The 12,458-nt window shown below is 46.2% G+C and overlaps 4 protein-coding genes across 4 annotated transcripts; 3 read left to right on the top strand and 1 right to left on the bottom strand.

Annotated features, from left to right (window-relative positions):
* Positions 1-2,682: 2,682 nt before the first annotated feature.
* On the top strand, positions 2,683-3,944 carry N7496_012382 (FTR1 family protein; the record flags this gene model as incomplete). The annotated part of the gene is made up of 4 exons (XM_056705295.1): positions 2,683-2,844; positions 2,919-3,358; positions 3,410-3,608; positions 3,660-3,944. Coding segments are annotated over 4 exons (1,086 nt in total), but the record flags the coding sequence as incomplete, so codon positions are not given.
* Positions 3,945-5,572: 1,628 nt separating this feature from the next.
* N7496_012381 (alpha-L-fucosidase) lies at positions 5,573-7,205 on the top strand (the record flags this gene model as incomplete). The annotated part of the gene is made up of 4 exons (XM_056705294.1): positions 5,573-6,244; positions 6,312-6,441; positions 6,500-6,551; positions 6,608-7,205. 4 exons carry the CDS (start codon positions 5,573-5,575, stop codon positions 7,203-7,205), a joined length of 1,452 nt encoding a protein of 483 aa, XP_056549192.1.
* A 1,711-nt stretch (positions 7,206-8,916) lies between these two features.
* Positions 8,917-10,337, top strand: N7496_012380 (N amino acid transport system protein; the record flags this gene model as incomplete). Its single annotated transcript, XM_056705293.1, has 2 exons — positions 8,917-10,218; positions 10,281-10,337. 2 exons carry the CDS (start codon positions 8,917-8,919, stop codon positions 10,335-10,337), a joined length of 1,359 nt encoding a protein of 452 aa, XP_056549191.1.
* Positions 10,338-11,418: 1,081 nt separating this feature from the next.
* On the bottom strand, positions 11,419-12,429 carry N7496_012379 (amidohydrolase family protein; the record flags this gene model as incomplete). The annotated part of the gene is made up of 2 exons (XM_056705292.1): positions 11,419-12,314; positions 12,375-12,429. The coding sequence occupies 2 exons, from the start codon at positions 12,427-12,429 to the stop codon at positions 11,419-11,421; spliced, it is 951 nt and encodes a 316-aa protein (XP_056549190.1).
* Positions 12,430-12,458: the final 29 nt, after the last annotated feature.

Raw genomic sequence — 12,458 nt, 5'->3', positions numbered from 1 at the left:
ACCTCCGCTGTGGCCGTGATTTTCCTTCATTCATGCTCAATGCTAGGACCCTAGCGTCCGCGACCTTTGACACATTACCTAGCATGTCAGAAGGGCAAATGACCTGACAATGGAAGATAAGGGTCAAAAAGGAAAAGAAAGTTCACAAGATGCAATACGAGGATCCAGTCACTGATCGAACCCGACTACCATATTTCTGTATTCCAGATGGAAGAATGCCGATCGTCGGAGATGGCGGGAGAATGTAAAAATTAGTAGAAAAATTCTACGAGGGTGGTCTCGGGTCCTTGCGGGGGTCTTCTGGCGGGTCTCCATCAGATACCAAGCAGGCTAAGCAGCAGCACGAGGTGGATATCAAACTTTTCGAACGTCCCGATATCTGCCAGTCCCGGGATCTCTGTGCCATGTGTGATTTTCTTTGGGTTTTCCTCTGCTTTCCCTACACTTGAGGAGTGTGTATAGTAATAAGTCTCAGTTGCGTGCTCTAGTCCATAGTTTCTTCTGACTAGTTCTAGCTTACTCTCTCTACAAATTGGTCCTTGGTAACCCTCCCACGTGAACAAATACCTATCCGTGCTCAGAAAAGAACGTTTCTTGGCCTTTACGCCACACTGAACCTGTTTAACTTTCAGTTATACCGATCCGTTGTAAGTGGAGCTGTCTCAAGCCAGCACGCTCAGCCGTCACATTTGCTCGAAAATAACAGAATCCACTTGAGTAACTTTAAGACTATATGTTTTTATTTTTCATATAATACTGTAAATGATTCGTTGGAGGTTAGTCTGTGCCGATTGTTTCGGAATTTGATAAGAGAAAGAAGGCAAATAGCCGAACTCTCTCGATCGGGGTTTAAGCAATGATGAGATTGTAAATCAATACATGAGATAGAACAACAGAACAAAAACGTGCGCAGGTTGGATGACCGTCACATCGAAATATTACCTAGGAGGAACAACTCCCATTGCTAAACATCGCCTGCAGTTGATAACTACAGTATCTGGAACCCGCTCTACCGACGTGTGTTTACTCTGTCAAACAGCTGGGCCTGGATCGAGCAACTAGATCCCAGACAATACCGATATATCCCGATCGAAGTTGAATTAGATACACATTTGTGTGCACAATTTCCAGTAGTGATTAAACGAAATTTTGGTTGCAGCCGTGGAGGCAATATGCAAGCTGATATCTAGGCTGCCAAGGATACAAATACCTAAAATAATATTACTCACATGGGAAAAATTAATTACTAGGAACAGATAACTATAATATATATTGTGAAATACCTCTTAGGCCTTCTTACTCAGAGGAAAGAGTGGGGATTGTTGATGGAGTTGAAGCCTTGCCACACCGAAAATTTTCGATAGCCGGTTAGAACTGGGAAGGATGAGATTTGGACCTTTGATCAAGGAAATGATGTGAAAGTTAGACCTGCCAAAGAATTGATACCAGACCAACAATTGCTGCTAGACAGCTGAATACTATAGCAACGATGTCCCTCGTAGTGAAGCCCTCAGGTAAGTCGGCAACATGTTTTGGCTCTCCCGTGAGGCCAAGGAGGTTTTCCTTGTTACCAGCAGCATCCCCTGAAATTCGAATCCACTGGCATTGAAAGAGCCATAACCCGTCGAGGCCGAGTCAAAACTTGAGCAGGACTGATTGTACGATTGTGTAACTCACCTGGGTTATCGGCTTTGAATCTAAGGACAATGTAGCACCCGGTCGAATTCTCCTGTAGCATCAGATAAAGTAACGCCGCCACAAGCGCGAAATAAAAATGGAGCAAATCAGAAATTTCTTCTTGCTCTATAAAAGTGTGTTTCAGTTCAGTCACATGGTTCGCAGCTTGGACCACTTGGGGATAAAGCTTATTGATCGCCTGAGAGAATGCTAATTGACGGTTTTTGGGAGGGCATGGAGCGATTTCAGAGGCAGCTTTGACCGATGGGAATGGCCGTACAGTACTTCGATTTCCGCTTTTACCCGGAATAAAGTTTTATTGGAGGGTTTTATCAATCTTATAATCAAGATTCCCCACACCCGTTGGACCCTTATGTCTTATCAATCTGATGAGTCTAAGGTAGATACCGCTACTGTAGTGAAGGAAAATTCTTATTAAGCATTTTGTATTAGCCATAGGGCTCCAAGAGCAAGGGGGAAGTAATGGAACATGCTGCACTTTTTCATGCCTCAATGCGATTCTGAGGCCATTCATATAAGCATTGCTCCTCGTGCTTAGCGGAAGACACATATAGTATCTTGAGTCATTTACCAATTTCGGCTTCTAGGCAACAGTCATATTGATATGTCTTCGATAGAGAATGATTGGTCGGACAAAAAGCCAAGAGTCTTGGCGGAATATAAGATTCAGCATGGCGTCTTAGCCCCCGCTTCCTTGAACCATAGAAAGTGCTAGTTTATCGAGGTGGAGTCTGCAACGGACCGTGCCACTAAGAGAATTCCGAGTTGGACTGTATCATGACCTGTAAATCTGAGATGCCGTTCTCCCTACTTGGAAGATATTTTCTGTGAACGATATCATAATGGGTTCCACCATCATCATATCATCTGATAACGGATTTGATCTACCCAAATCAATCCCATCATCTTGTCCTCTTCCCGGCCCTTTATCCACAAAAAATCCAGACCCCTTTTCCAACTGACGAGCTGCTTTCAAGTAGCAAAATGGGCGTGACGGTCTTTGCCGTTCCTGTATTTCTAGTTGTTTTTCGAGAGACGATTGAAGCGGCCATCATCATATCAGTTTTACTTGCATTCCTCAAGCAAACCCTCGGTGGTGCAAATGAGGAAACACATAAAGCAGTATACAAATCCTTACTGAGACAGGTGAGCTTTGATGACAGACCTATGCTTCCTTCTCTATTAGCAAGCCATTTCCCACTAATCACGAGGGGTTCTAGATCTGGATCGGCACGGCTCTTGGCTTTCTACTCTGCCTTATCATCGGAGGTGCTGTAATTGGCACTTTCTATACTGTGGGCAAGAATGTTTGGGATACGACGGAGTATATTTATGAGGGAGTCTTCTACATGGTGGCTGCACTCATTATATCCGTGCTCGGCGCAGCTCTTCTCCGAATTGGCAAAATGCAAGAAAAATGGCGTGTGAAGGTGATCAAGGCCATGGAAAATCCCGAAAGTCAGGGCCGAAAAGGGTTCATCAAACGATTTGCTGGAAAGTATGCCCTATTCTTGCTCGCCTTTATCACCGTGAGCCGAGAGGGAATTGAAGGCGTCGTCTTTATTGCTGGGGTTTCGTTTTCTGCCCCCGCGACTGCTGTTCCTCTTCCGGTCGTTGTAGGCTTGATCGCGGGCTGTATTGTTGGGTGGCTCATATATAAGTAAGTTGTCTTGGGTTTTCCTAATTATTCGATGACTCTAACCAATTCTAGGGGTGGGTCTTCTGCAAAACTGCAATATTTCCTAGTGGCATCAACCTGTGTGATGTACCTTGTGGCCGCAGGACTGTTCGCTCGCGCTATATGGTACTTTGAGCAGCAGCATTGGAATAAGATGGTAGGCCAAGATGTCTCTGAATTAGGCGCTGGGTCAGGATCCTATGATATTAGCCGCAGTGTCTGGCATGTCAATGTAAGGATTTCCGTTGAATTAGGCTGCCGACAAAATGCTAACTCTTTACAGTGTTGCAGTCCCGAAGTCAATGGTGGAGGTGGCTGGGGTATTTTTAATGGAATACTTGGATGGACGAACTCCGCAACCTACAGCACCGTCATATCGTACAACCTCTACTGGCTTGCCGTCAGCATTGCATTCATTGCAATGCGGTATCATGAAGTGAGGGGCCATTGGCCTCTCATGCAGCCGAAGACCCGGGTCGAGTCCACCTCTGGAGAATCGCCCGTGCAAAGTGCCACGAATGATGTAACTAACGCAGCCGAAAATGGCGTGTTCGTGGCTAAGGTGGAAATGTAAGAGAAGAACAGAAGTTGCACACTTGTTTTCACCACAATAGCACGCAGAATCAGAGTTGCAATGACATTTATTCTGCCGTCTTAATCCATTTGACAACCTTCAAACCACCCCGACATCTCGGTCCATTACGTTCTACGGAGTTAGATGATAGGAGTCCTCAAGTGCTTAGGCTTAATATTACCACAGTGCTATGATTTATTCTTGTCTTAGAACGATAGTGCAATGTAGGTTTGACGGGGTCTAGTTAGTAGACTTCGGGAGCATATTATATTTAGATCATACCTAGGCTTATGATAGACTCTCTATCGGGACTCTTATTTTCAGAACCCCGGAGGCTGATCTACATATAATATAGGATATTGTCACTAGTATATAGTCTCCTAGGGTAATGGTACCTAAGCCTTAATACCTAGAAAATCTCCTCTACTTCCCTTAATCTACCGGTACATGGCTTCTAAGCCTGCTCTATAAGGCTGACTTCTACGTTTTCAAACCTGATATGCCCAAGGTTTCTTATAAAGCATCAACAGTGTTTTTGACCGATGCCTAGTTGTACGGAGAGATAGCAAGCCAAGAAAGACGACCAGTACTTCTAATTTATCATGCAAAATTGTTCTCGGAACACTATGAGACTTTTCCATCTCTCGACCTTACATGAGATATACAATAAAGACAAGGAGCATTTGCTCCCATCAAATGCTATCCGGGGGCTTCAGTTCAATTTGCCTATATAGTGGTTAACCAGCGACGGTGGAGGTCAGCAAGATCCATATTTTTACCCAGCCGGACGTAATAATTTGACCCCGCTTTACTAAAGCCTGCCGTGGTATAGTTCATCCTCGGGACATGTTAACGCGAGATTGCCGTAGACTATTGGATTTATTGTAATGAGTTCGGGTCTAGATATCTGGGTATTAACCCATAATTTTCCATAACAATAATATTAGGCATCTGAGGGTAGTATAGAATCTAAAAATTCATTTTACGATCACTAAAATTAGCCGTCGGGTAATTACTGCAGCGCGTTACAATTGCGACTACCTTCGAGAACGACGTATGATTTAGATACTTAGTTCCAGGCCTCTTTCCGTGTAGGTACTACATCAAACAGAATCCTAACTATTCCCTTAACACTAGTGTGATAAGGAGGCGGGAATCTACGACCCAAATCAATACTTAACCTCATCGTTCTCGTGTGCTAGCATGTGTGTGCAGAAAAACTCTTAGTTTACGCCCGTTATGTACAATACGAGGAATTTATGGATTATCGTGGTCCATGCTTTATTTTGAGACGTTGTTATCCAGGGTCATAAAGAAATATCGGTACTTCGAGAGTCGATGTTACATTTTCCAGAGAGCAACGTATATAAGGCAGAGATCTGCACAACCCCGCAAAGAGCGAGTCCCGCGTTGCAATCATTGAGGGGCCATGTTTTTTATCAAGCGGATAATTAAGTCGACCCCTCAAATCCAAAATATGCTACCTCAAAGCGACACTGACATCCAGGATAGCTAGCACTCCGGGGATAAATAGTCGTCCATCATCGTATTCACCATGTTACCAGTGTATTTGAAACCAAGCTACGCGACGATAGTAGATCGACACATTGGCTCAAAACATCATGAAGCTTTTCTTCAGTCTACTACTCGGATCATGCTCTTTAGCTCATGGCCTAGCAACAAGCCCAAGTCTTGTCAAACGCGATACCGGTCCAAAATATCGCATATCACCTATTGACGGTTCCAAGATCGCACTGCCAACGAAGGAACAATTAGTATGGCAGGATAAAGAAATTGGTGTGATTATCCACTTCGAAATCGCCACCTACCTCAGTGTCGACGGCTGCAATAACATTCCAAACCTTCTGCCCAATGTTTCTCTGTTTGATCCTACCTCATTGGACACAGACCAATGGGTGGATACGATCAACTCGCTGAGCGCAAAATATGCCACTTTAGTTGCAAAGCACAACTGTGGATTCACGACATGGCCGAGCGAAGTGACCTTTGAGACCCGAGATAACGAGACAATTCATTACAATTATACGATCGCACAGTCTCCCGTTCATGGAAAGGATGTGGTGAAGAGCTTTGTTGAGTCGGCTGATAAAGGAGATATTGGCTATGGATTCTACTACAGTCTCATGTGGAACAACTTCTTGAACGTGCAGAGTGGAGATGTGATCACAAGCTCTTGGACTCCTGGACAGGTCAATATCACCAATTCAACATATAATCAAGTCGTGCTGGACCAGTTGACGGAGTTGTGGACACAGCATGGTAATTTGACTGAGGTCAGGCTGCCCGAGCAATATACAATTCACACTTTGCCACTTACTCTAAGCTAATCATTACATACAGATCTGGTTCGATGGTGGATACACTGAGACACAGCAGGCAAAAATCCAAAGTCTCCTAGAGACCCAGCAGCCAGGGGCAGTTGTCTTCAACGGATGCCAGACAAATGGAACCTGCATTTCTGCAAATCCTGGTAACTGATCAATTTTTGTATTTTTGGAGACCCTCGGCAGCTATACTGACAATCGTAGTACGATGGATTGGGACGGAGGCTGGAGCAGCCCCTGAGGAAAATTGGTCAAGGTAGGCTTGCTGACCCCATCCACTGCCGCGACGTTCGTTCTAACTTTTCACTGCAGTGGCTTGACCAACGACGGAGGGGATCCACAAAGTCCATACTTCTGCCCGGCCGAATGCGATACAACGCTACAAACCGGAGATCGTTGGTTTTACGGTGTCAACCAGACTCTTCGCTCGCTCGAGGAGATGATCGACGTCTACCACAACACAGTCGGTCGCAACTGCGTTCTAGAATTGGACCTTGCTCCTGACCGCAGTGGCCTCGTTCCCTCTAACCAAGCTGCCCGCTACAAAGAATTAGGAGACTTCATCAGGTCCTGCTATGGGAATCCCGTCGCTCACAAAGTTTCTCGAAATGACAATGGCGTCTACTCATTCACTTTCAAGAAGCCCACTCCAATCGATCGCATCGTTCTAATGGAGGATCAGACGAATGGCCAGGTAATTCGATCTTACCAGGTGTATGCCAAGATCGCAGATTCTCAAACCTCCAATGGCCATGTGCCATATACCCTCATCTCCAACGGCACCAGTGTGGGCCACAAAAAGATTGATATATTCAACGAGACCATCTCTGTTACCGAGGTCATGGTCAATTCTACTTACGTGGATACACCCAAGTGGCGGTCGGTTACTGTCCACCTATGTGATAAGTGAACTGTGTGGGAGAGATATATATATCGTCATTGTGCCTACTAGTGGATAGGGTAAGACGGAATTTAACAGTACAAGCCGGGTTAATCACTTTTTAAACCAGTCAAGAGCCGGGAAATTGTTATTTAAGATCTAATACTAGTAGATCTAAAAGATGACTGCAGTGTATACACAATGCCAGCTGATTTTGATGTTTAGTACGGTCCGACCTCTATATTTTGGAGTTAGAATCGTTAGAATCCCCCCTTGTAGGCAAAAGTCGAACATTTCTCCAACAATTGGACGCTTTGGCCGAGTGGTCTAAGGCGCGTGACTAGAATCCTTATATCGTCGGATATAACAAGCTAATCACGTCCGTTCGCGGGCGTCGGTTCAAATCCGACAGGCGTCGTTTCTTTTTCGTTTCTTTTTTGCCTCAAGTAGAGGATAATTTGGTACAAGTTCTAACTTTTTGTGGCCGCTAGAATGGCCAGAAGCGGGTGTGGAGTACGGGATCGATGGGCGGGAACTCTGTCGGCTTGGTAGTGGTCAGCGAACGAACGCTTACTACTCGCCGGGTGATATTTCCTTTAGGATATGTTGGAAGAAGTTTATTGCGGTACATTTTATTGATAATTATTATTGGATAGCTTTTGCTATAATTCGAAAGTTGTCCATCTAGACGAGCCCGCCTCACGATTACGTATTACTGTAGCGTAGGTAGATTTACCCGAGTTTAGTTTCTTGCAGTCCGAATTTGGCGGCAGTGGAAGCAGGTCACATACGAACGCCCGATGCAAAAGACTTTATTTGCCTTCAATGAGCGGATTAAATATTCCTAGTCGGAATTGTTCAGGAGCGTAAAACAGCCTGCCACGATCGTAGCAATATGACAGGTCAGTTGTTTGCATACAGTAAAAGACGGAAACGGACTCGAAGATCACATGACCATGAATTATGGCCTCAGGCATGCACAAGGCATACAAACCGCCACAGCGTAAAAGGCACACGAGGCGCCGAACGTATCCCTGGTTAGCACTATACCAAGTTAAAATTCTTAGATACGACGAATAGGTTCGACTCGGCAGATCGCCCAAGTTTGCCTTACGGCTTGCCGTGGTTTTCCACGGAAAAGCACGGCTGGAAAGAAAAAAGGGCCAAGGAAAAATTAAACTGGCCTTAGTCAGGGAAAAAAAACTCTTAGCTTCGAGTGGCGCGTGGCGTCAATCAGGGCTAAAAAACAGGGCTGAAGCCGATTGGCTTGGATCTACACTTCTGAAGAACCTTCAGAGCCGCACTAGCAATTCAGGCACCGTTTAGCTTCAATTATACTGTGCTATTATGTACAAGCGTCCTGACGGCGTCTAGAGTCAAGATAACAAGCATAGATAATCAATGAAAAGGCATGTAGTTCAACTGAATGACTGACAGTCGTGACTAACGAGATCTCGTATAACCCAATGGATGTGACTGCAGTGGAGAAGAAGCCTCGCAATCGCGGGTGCAACGGTGGGGCTCAGGGCAGGAGGTGAGCTGTTTCGGGAAGGTGCCGAGCGATTGATTTGTCTATTGAAATCCTTCACCAACCGAGATTTCTCGGCTTTGAGTCGGCGTTGAGTCCATTTTTACTTAATATTCTTCTTTTCTCCTCTGTCGCGACCTTTCGCGTTGTCCTCTCCGTCCTCCATCCCGCTTCGTATACTTCCTCCTGCCCGGTCCACCCAACGTCGTTCCGATGTCCCCGAGTAAGAACAATGCCGACAAGGTGATTCCATCTGAGGATGGGGTGGCCGATATGAGTGATCGGGAGCAGCAGATCTACGAGGGCGGCATCCAGAAGTTCAATCGTCTTGGATGGAAGCGCCTGACCATCGTCCTGATCGTCGAGGCCGTCGCTCTCGGAACCCTCTCGATCCCGGCCACCTTTGCGAAGCTCGGTATGGTGGCGGGCGTGATCTGCTGTGTTGGTATCGGTCTCATCGCGGTGTACACCAGTTACATTATCGGTCAGGTCAAGGTCAAGTTCCCGCATATCTCGGACTACCCCGAGGCTGGGAGACAGATGTTTGGGCGATGGGGATACGAGATTCTCTATATCATGTTGGCCCTCGAGCTCCTTCTGTCCGCTGGATCCCACTGCTTGACCGGAACCATCGCATTTGCCAACATCACTGAGAGCAACATCTGCTCTGTGGTCTTCGGTGTCGTCTCCGCCATTATCCTGTTGATCTTCGCCATTCCGCCCAGTTTCTCCGAGATGGCTATTCTCGGATATATTGACTTTGTGTCCATCATCATCGCCGTTGGAATCACCATCATCGGCACCGGCGTGGAGGCCAGCAACTCCACTGGACTCGCCGCTGTGAACTGGTCCGCCTGGCCCAAGGAGGGCCTTACTTTCTCGGAGGCCTTCATTGCGCTCTCCAACATCATCTTCGCCTACAGCTTCGCCCTCTGCCAGTTCTCCTTCATGGACGAGATGCACACTCCTACCGATTTCCCCAAGTCCGTCTGGGCTCTTGGCCTCGCTGAGATCTTCATCTACACTATCACCGGTGCCCTCGTCTACGCCTTTGTCGGCCAGGATGTCCAAAGCCCCGCCCTTCTGTCTGCGGGCCACCTCCTCAGCCGTGTGGCTTTCGGTATCGCGTTGCCAGTCATTTTCATTAGTGGCTCCATCAACACCGTGGTTCTGGGTCGCTTGATCCACGGCCGTATCTTCAAGAGTTCCAACATCCGTTTTGTTAACACCAAGATGGGATGGGTGACTTGGCTGGCCCTGATCGTTGTCCTGACTATCCTCGAGTTCGTTGTTGCCGAGGTCATCCCCTTCTTCGACGACCTTCTGTCTATCATCTCCTCGCTCTTCGTGTCCGGCTTCACCTTCTACTTCCCGGCTATCATGTGGTTCATGTTCATTCGTGAGGGTAGCTACTTCGAGAAGAAGAACCTTCCCCTGACTGTGATCAACTTGATCATCCTTGCCATCGGTCTGATTGTGCTGGTTGCCGGAACATACGCCAGCGTTGTTGATATTGTAAGTTTCTCGAACAGCTCACTCTTGTCTTGTTGTTTGCAAGTACTAACAGTCTATAACAGATCAACTCGTACGCCAACGGCACCGTTGGAGGTGTGTTCTCGTGCAAGTCCACTTAAGTTCCCTTTGTGGCGGCGTTTGGAGTGTGTATAGAAAAGATAGATCTGTTGCTTTCCTGTAATATAGACTTTGCATAGCTTATCCCCAATGCATATGCCTTTGGCATTATATGATCACATTTCTTGCGCCACCACTCGAAGAAAATATGTTACGCTCCCCGCTCCATGGCAATAGAAAATTGGTACTGACATATGATATTGCTTCAGCGAGACTAAGTTCCCGAGAGGTCGAACACTGGGGATACGAGCTGCTCTGAGGCCGGGAGTTTGAATGACAATGAGTATGAGGAAGAGGTGTTATTACTTCACCCGTTTTCTTTTACGGGTGGCTCATACTCGGCGATGGGTCTCGATATAGTAAGCATGCTGATATGGATTTTACTAGAGCTAAGCTAAAACATGTTAACTAATGATATGTTTCGGTGTCTTGAAGCTAGTAAGAATACTACAAATTACGGATAGACTATGTTCATTCAGTATATCCCATGGTTGTAGTGCCACGAAGCCTTCTTGTAGTGCCATGAGTATGATCCTATTTCTAGCATGAGAAAAAGAAGCATCGGGCCCTCTATAGCCCCACAATGGCCACCTGGTCCTGAAAATAACCAGCATAGCCTCGTAGGGAATATCATATAGGTAGATGTCATTAATATCAGCCTGGTCTATATTTTCTCAGTACCCATTCATATCCATGAAAAGATTACGTTCCCATCCGTCCAAATTAGGGTTATAATTGCACCTGCCAGATACGGGCCAGACAATCATCGCCACCATTTACACGCATCTGACCTCTCTTCCATCTTCTAACTCCCATGTCTTCACCCTCAACCAACTTTCCTATCTCCCACGCCTTACTTCCTCGCTCTCAAATCAACAAAGCTATTGCAACTCCTGCTGGTAATGTTCACCTCTATTTATATATTTCATTTCTATTTAATTACACTTGACGCTGAAATATTAAAATAACAATCGGTGGAAAGTCACGGAACAACCGAACTCAAAAACTCATCTGAGCCTGCGATCTTTTCTCTCTTGATTTTCTTCGTGTTGGAAATTCTCGAAGCAAACTGCTTTATCTTGACTAGGAAGAAAGACGAGGGAATAGCTTGAGAGCGTTTCCACGATTGGTTTTATCCTCATCTTGCTTTGACAGCTTAGCCTCATCTAATTCCCTGCTAAAACGTCTCACCGTCGCCTCAGGAGCATATGGGAAGTCGCTTCCAAATAGAATATGATCAGGAGGAGCGAACTTCTGTAACAGGGGCAAAGCAAACGTAGAGTCTGTCAGCGCCAAGTCAAAATAGAACATGCGCGCATTCTCCACAAAATGTTCTGGCGTCATAGTAGATAGACCAAGGTCTTGTAACATAATCGCCGGGCGCCTGGCTAACCACGGGAGATTACCACCGGCATGGGACAAGATTATCTTGCAACGATGATACTTGCGGACAGTATCGGTGGTAATAAGATCCACTGCTGCGCGGGTTGTCTCATGCGGGTAATCAATCATAGGTTGAGGAAGCATTTTGTTGACGAGGTTGGTATCAACTGGATGGGTAGGGTGAATAAACACCACGGCCGCACGCCTATGTAGCTCCTCCCAAATAGGCTCGATTTTCGGATGGCCCAAATAGTAGTTGGCATCCCCATAGCGAGTAAATAAAGTTACCCCGTCGGCTTCGAGCTCGTCGAACGCGTATCGAATTTCCTCTAAAGCCCTGTCGGTGTCGAGGATATCCGGAAGCGCAGCAAAGAAACCATAGTTCTTGGGATACTTGTCTCTTAGAGTCTTACCAAACTCATTGCAATCTCTGGCGAGACGGGCAGACTCAGCCCCTTTGAGAATGCTAGTGCCTGGAGCAGTAACAGACAAGATTGCTGTTTCAATGCCGCAATCCCCGCATATCTTTTGATCAGCGTCAATACTCCAAGCAGGTGTCGGCCATCCGGAAGGATCCCCGCCCGTTTTCTCAAGAGCTTATAAACAATATGTTAACCTTATTCAAGACCTCTCAGTACATTGGAGGGAAAGCACACCTTGTAGGTAAGCCGGGGGGATGTAGTGGTGATGAACATCAATGCGTCGTGCCATTGTCGTAGCTTCTTGGTGTGGATTTTTGT

The sequence above is a fragment of the Penicillium cataractarum genome, assembly GCF_028827025.1.
Source record: "Penicillium cataractarum strain IBT 29864 chromosome Unknown utg000010l, whole genome shotgun sequence".
Classification (NCBI taxonomy): Eukaryota; Fungi; Ascomycota; class Eurotiomycetes; order Eurotiales; family Aspergillaceae; genus Penicillium; species Penicillium cataractarum.
The sequence above is the reverse complement of the archived record's forward strand: the minus strand, read 5'-3'. Positions and strand labels throughout refer to the sequence as shown.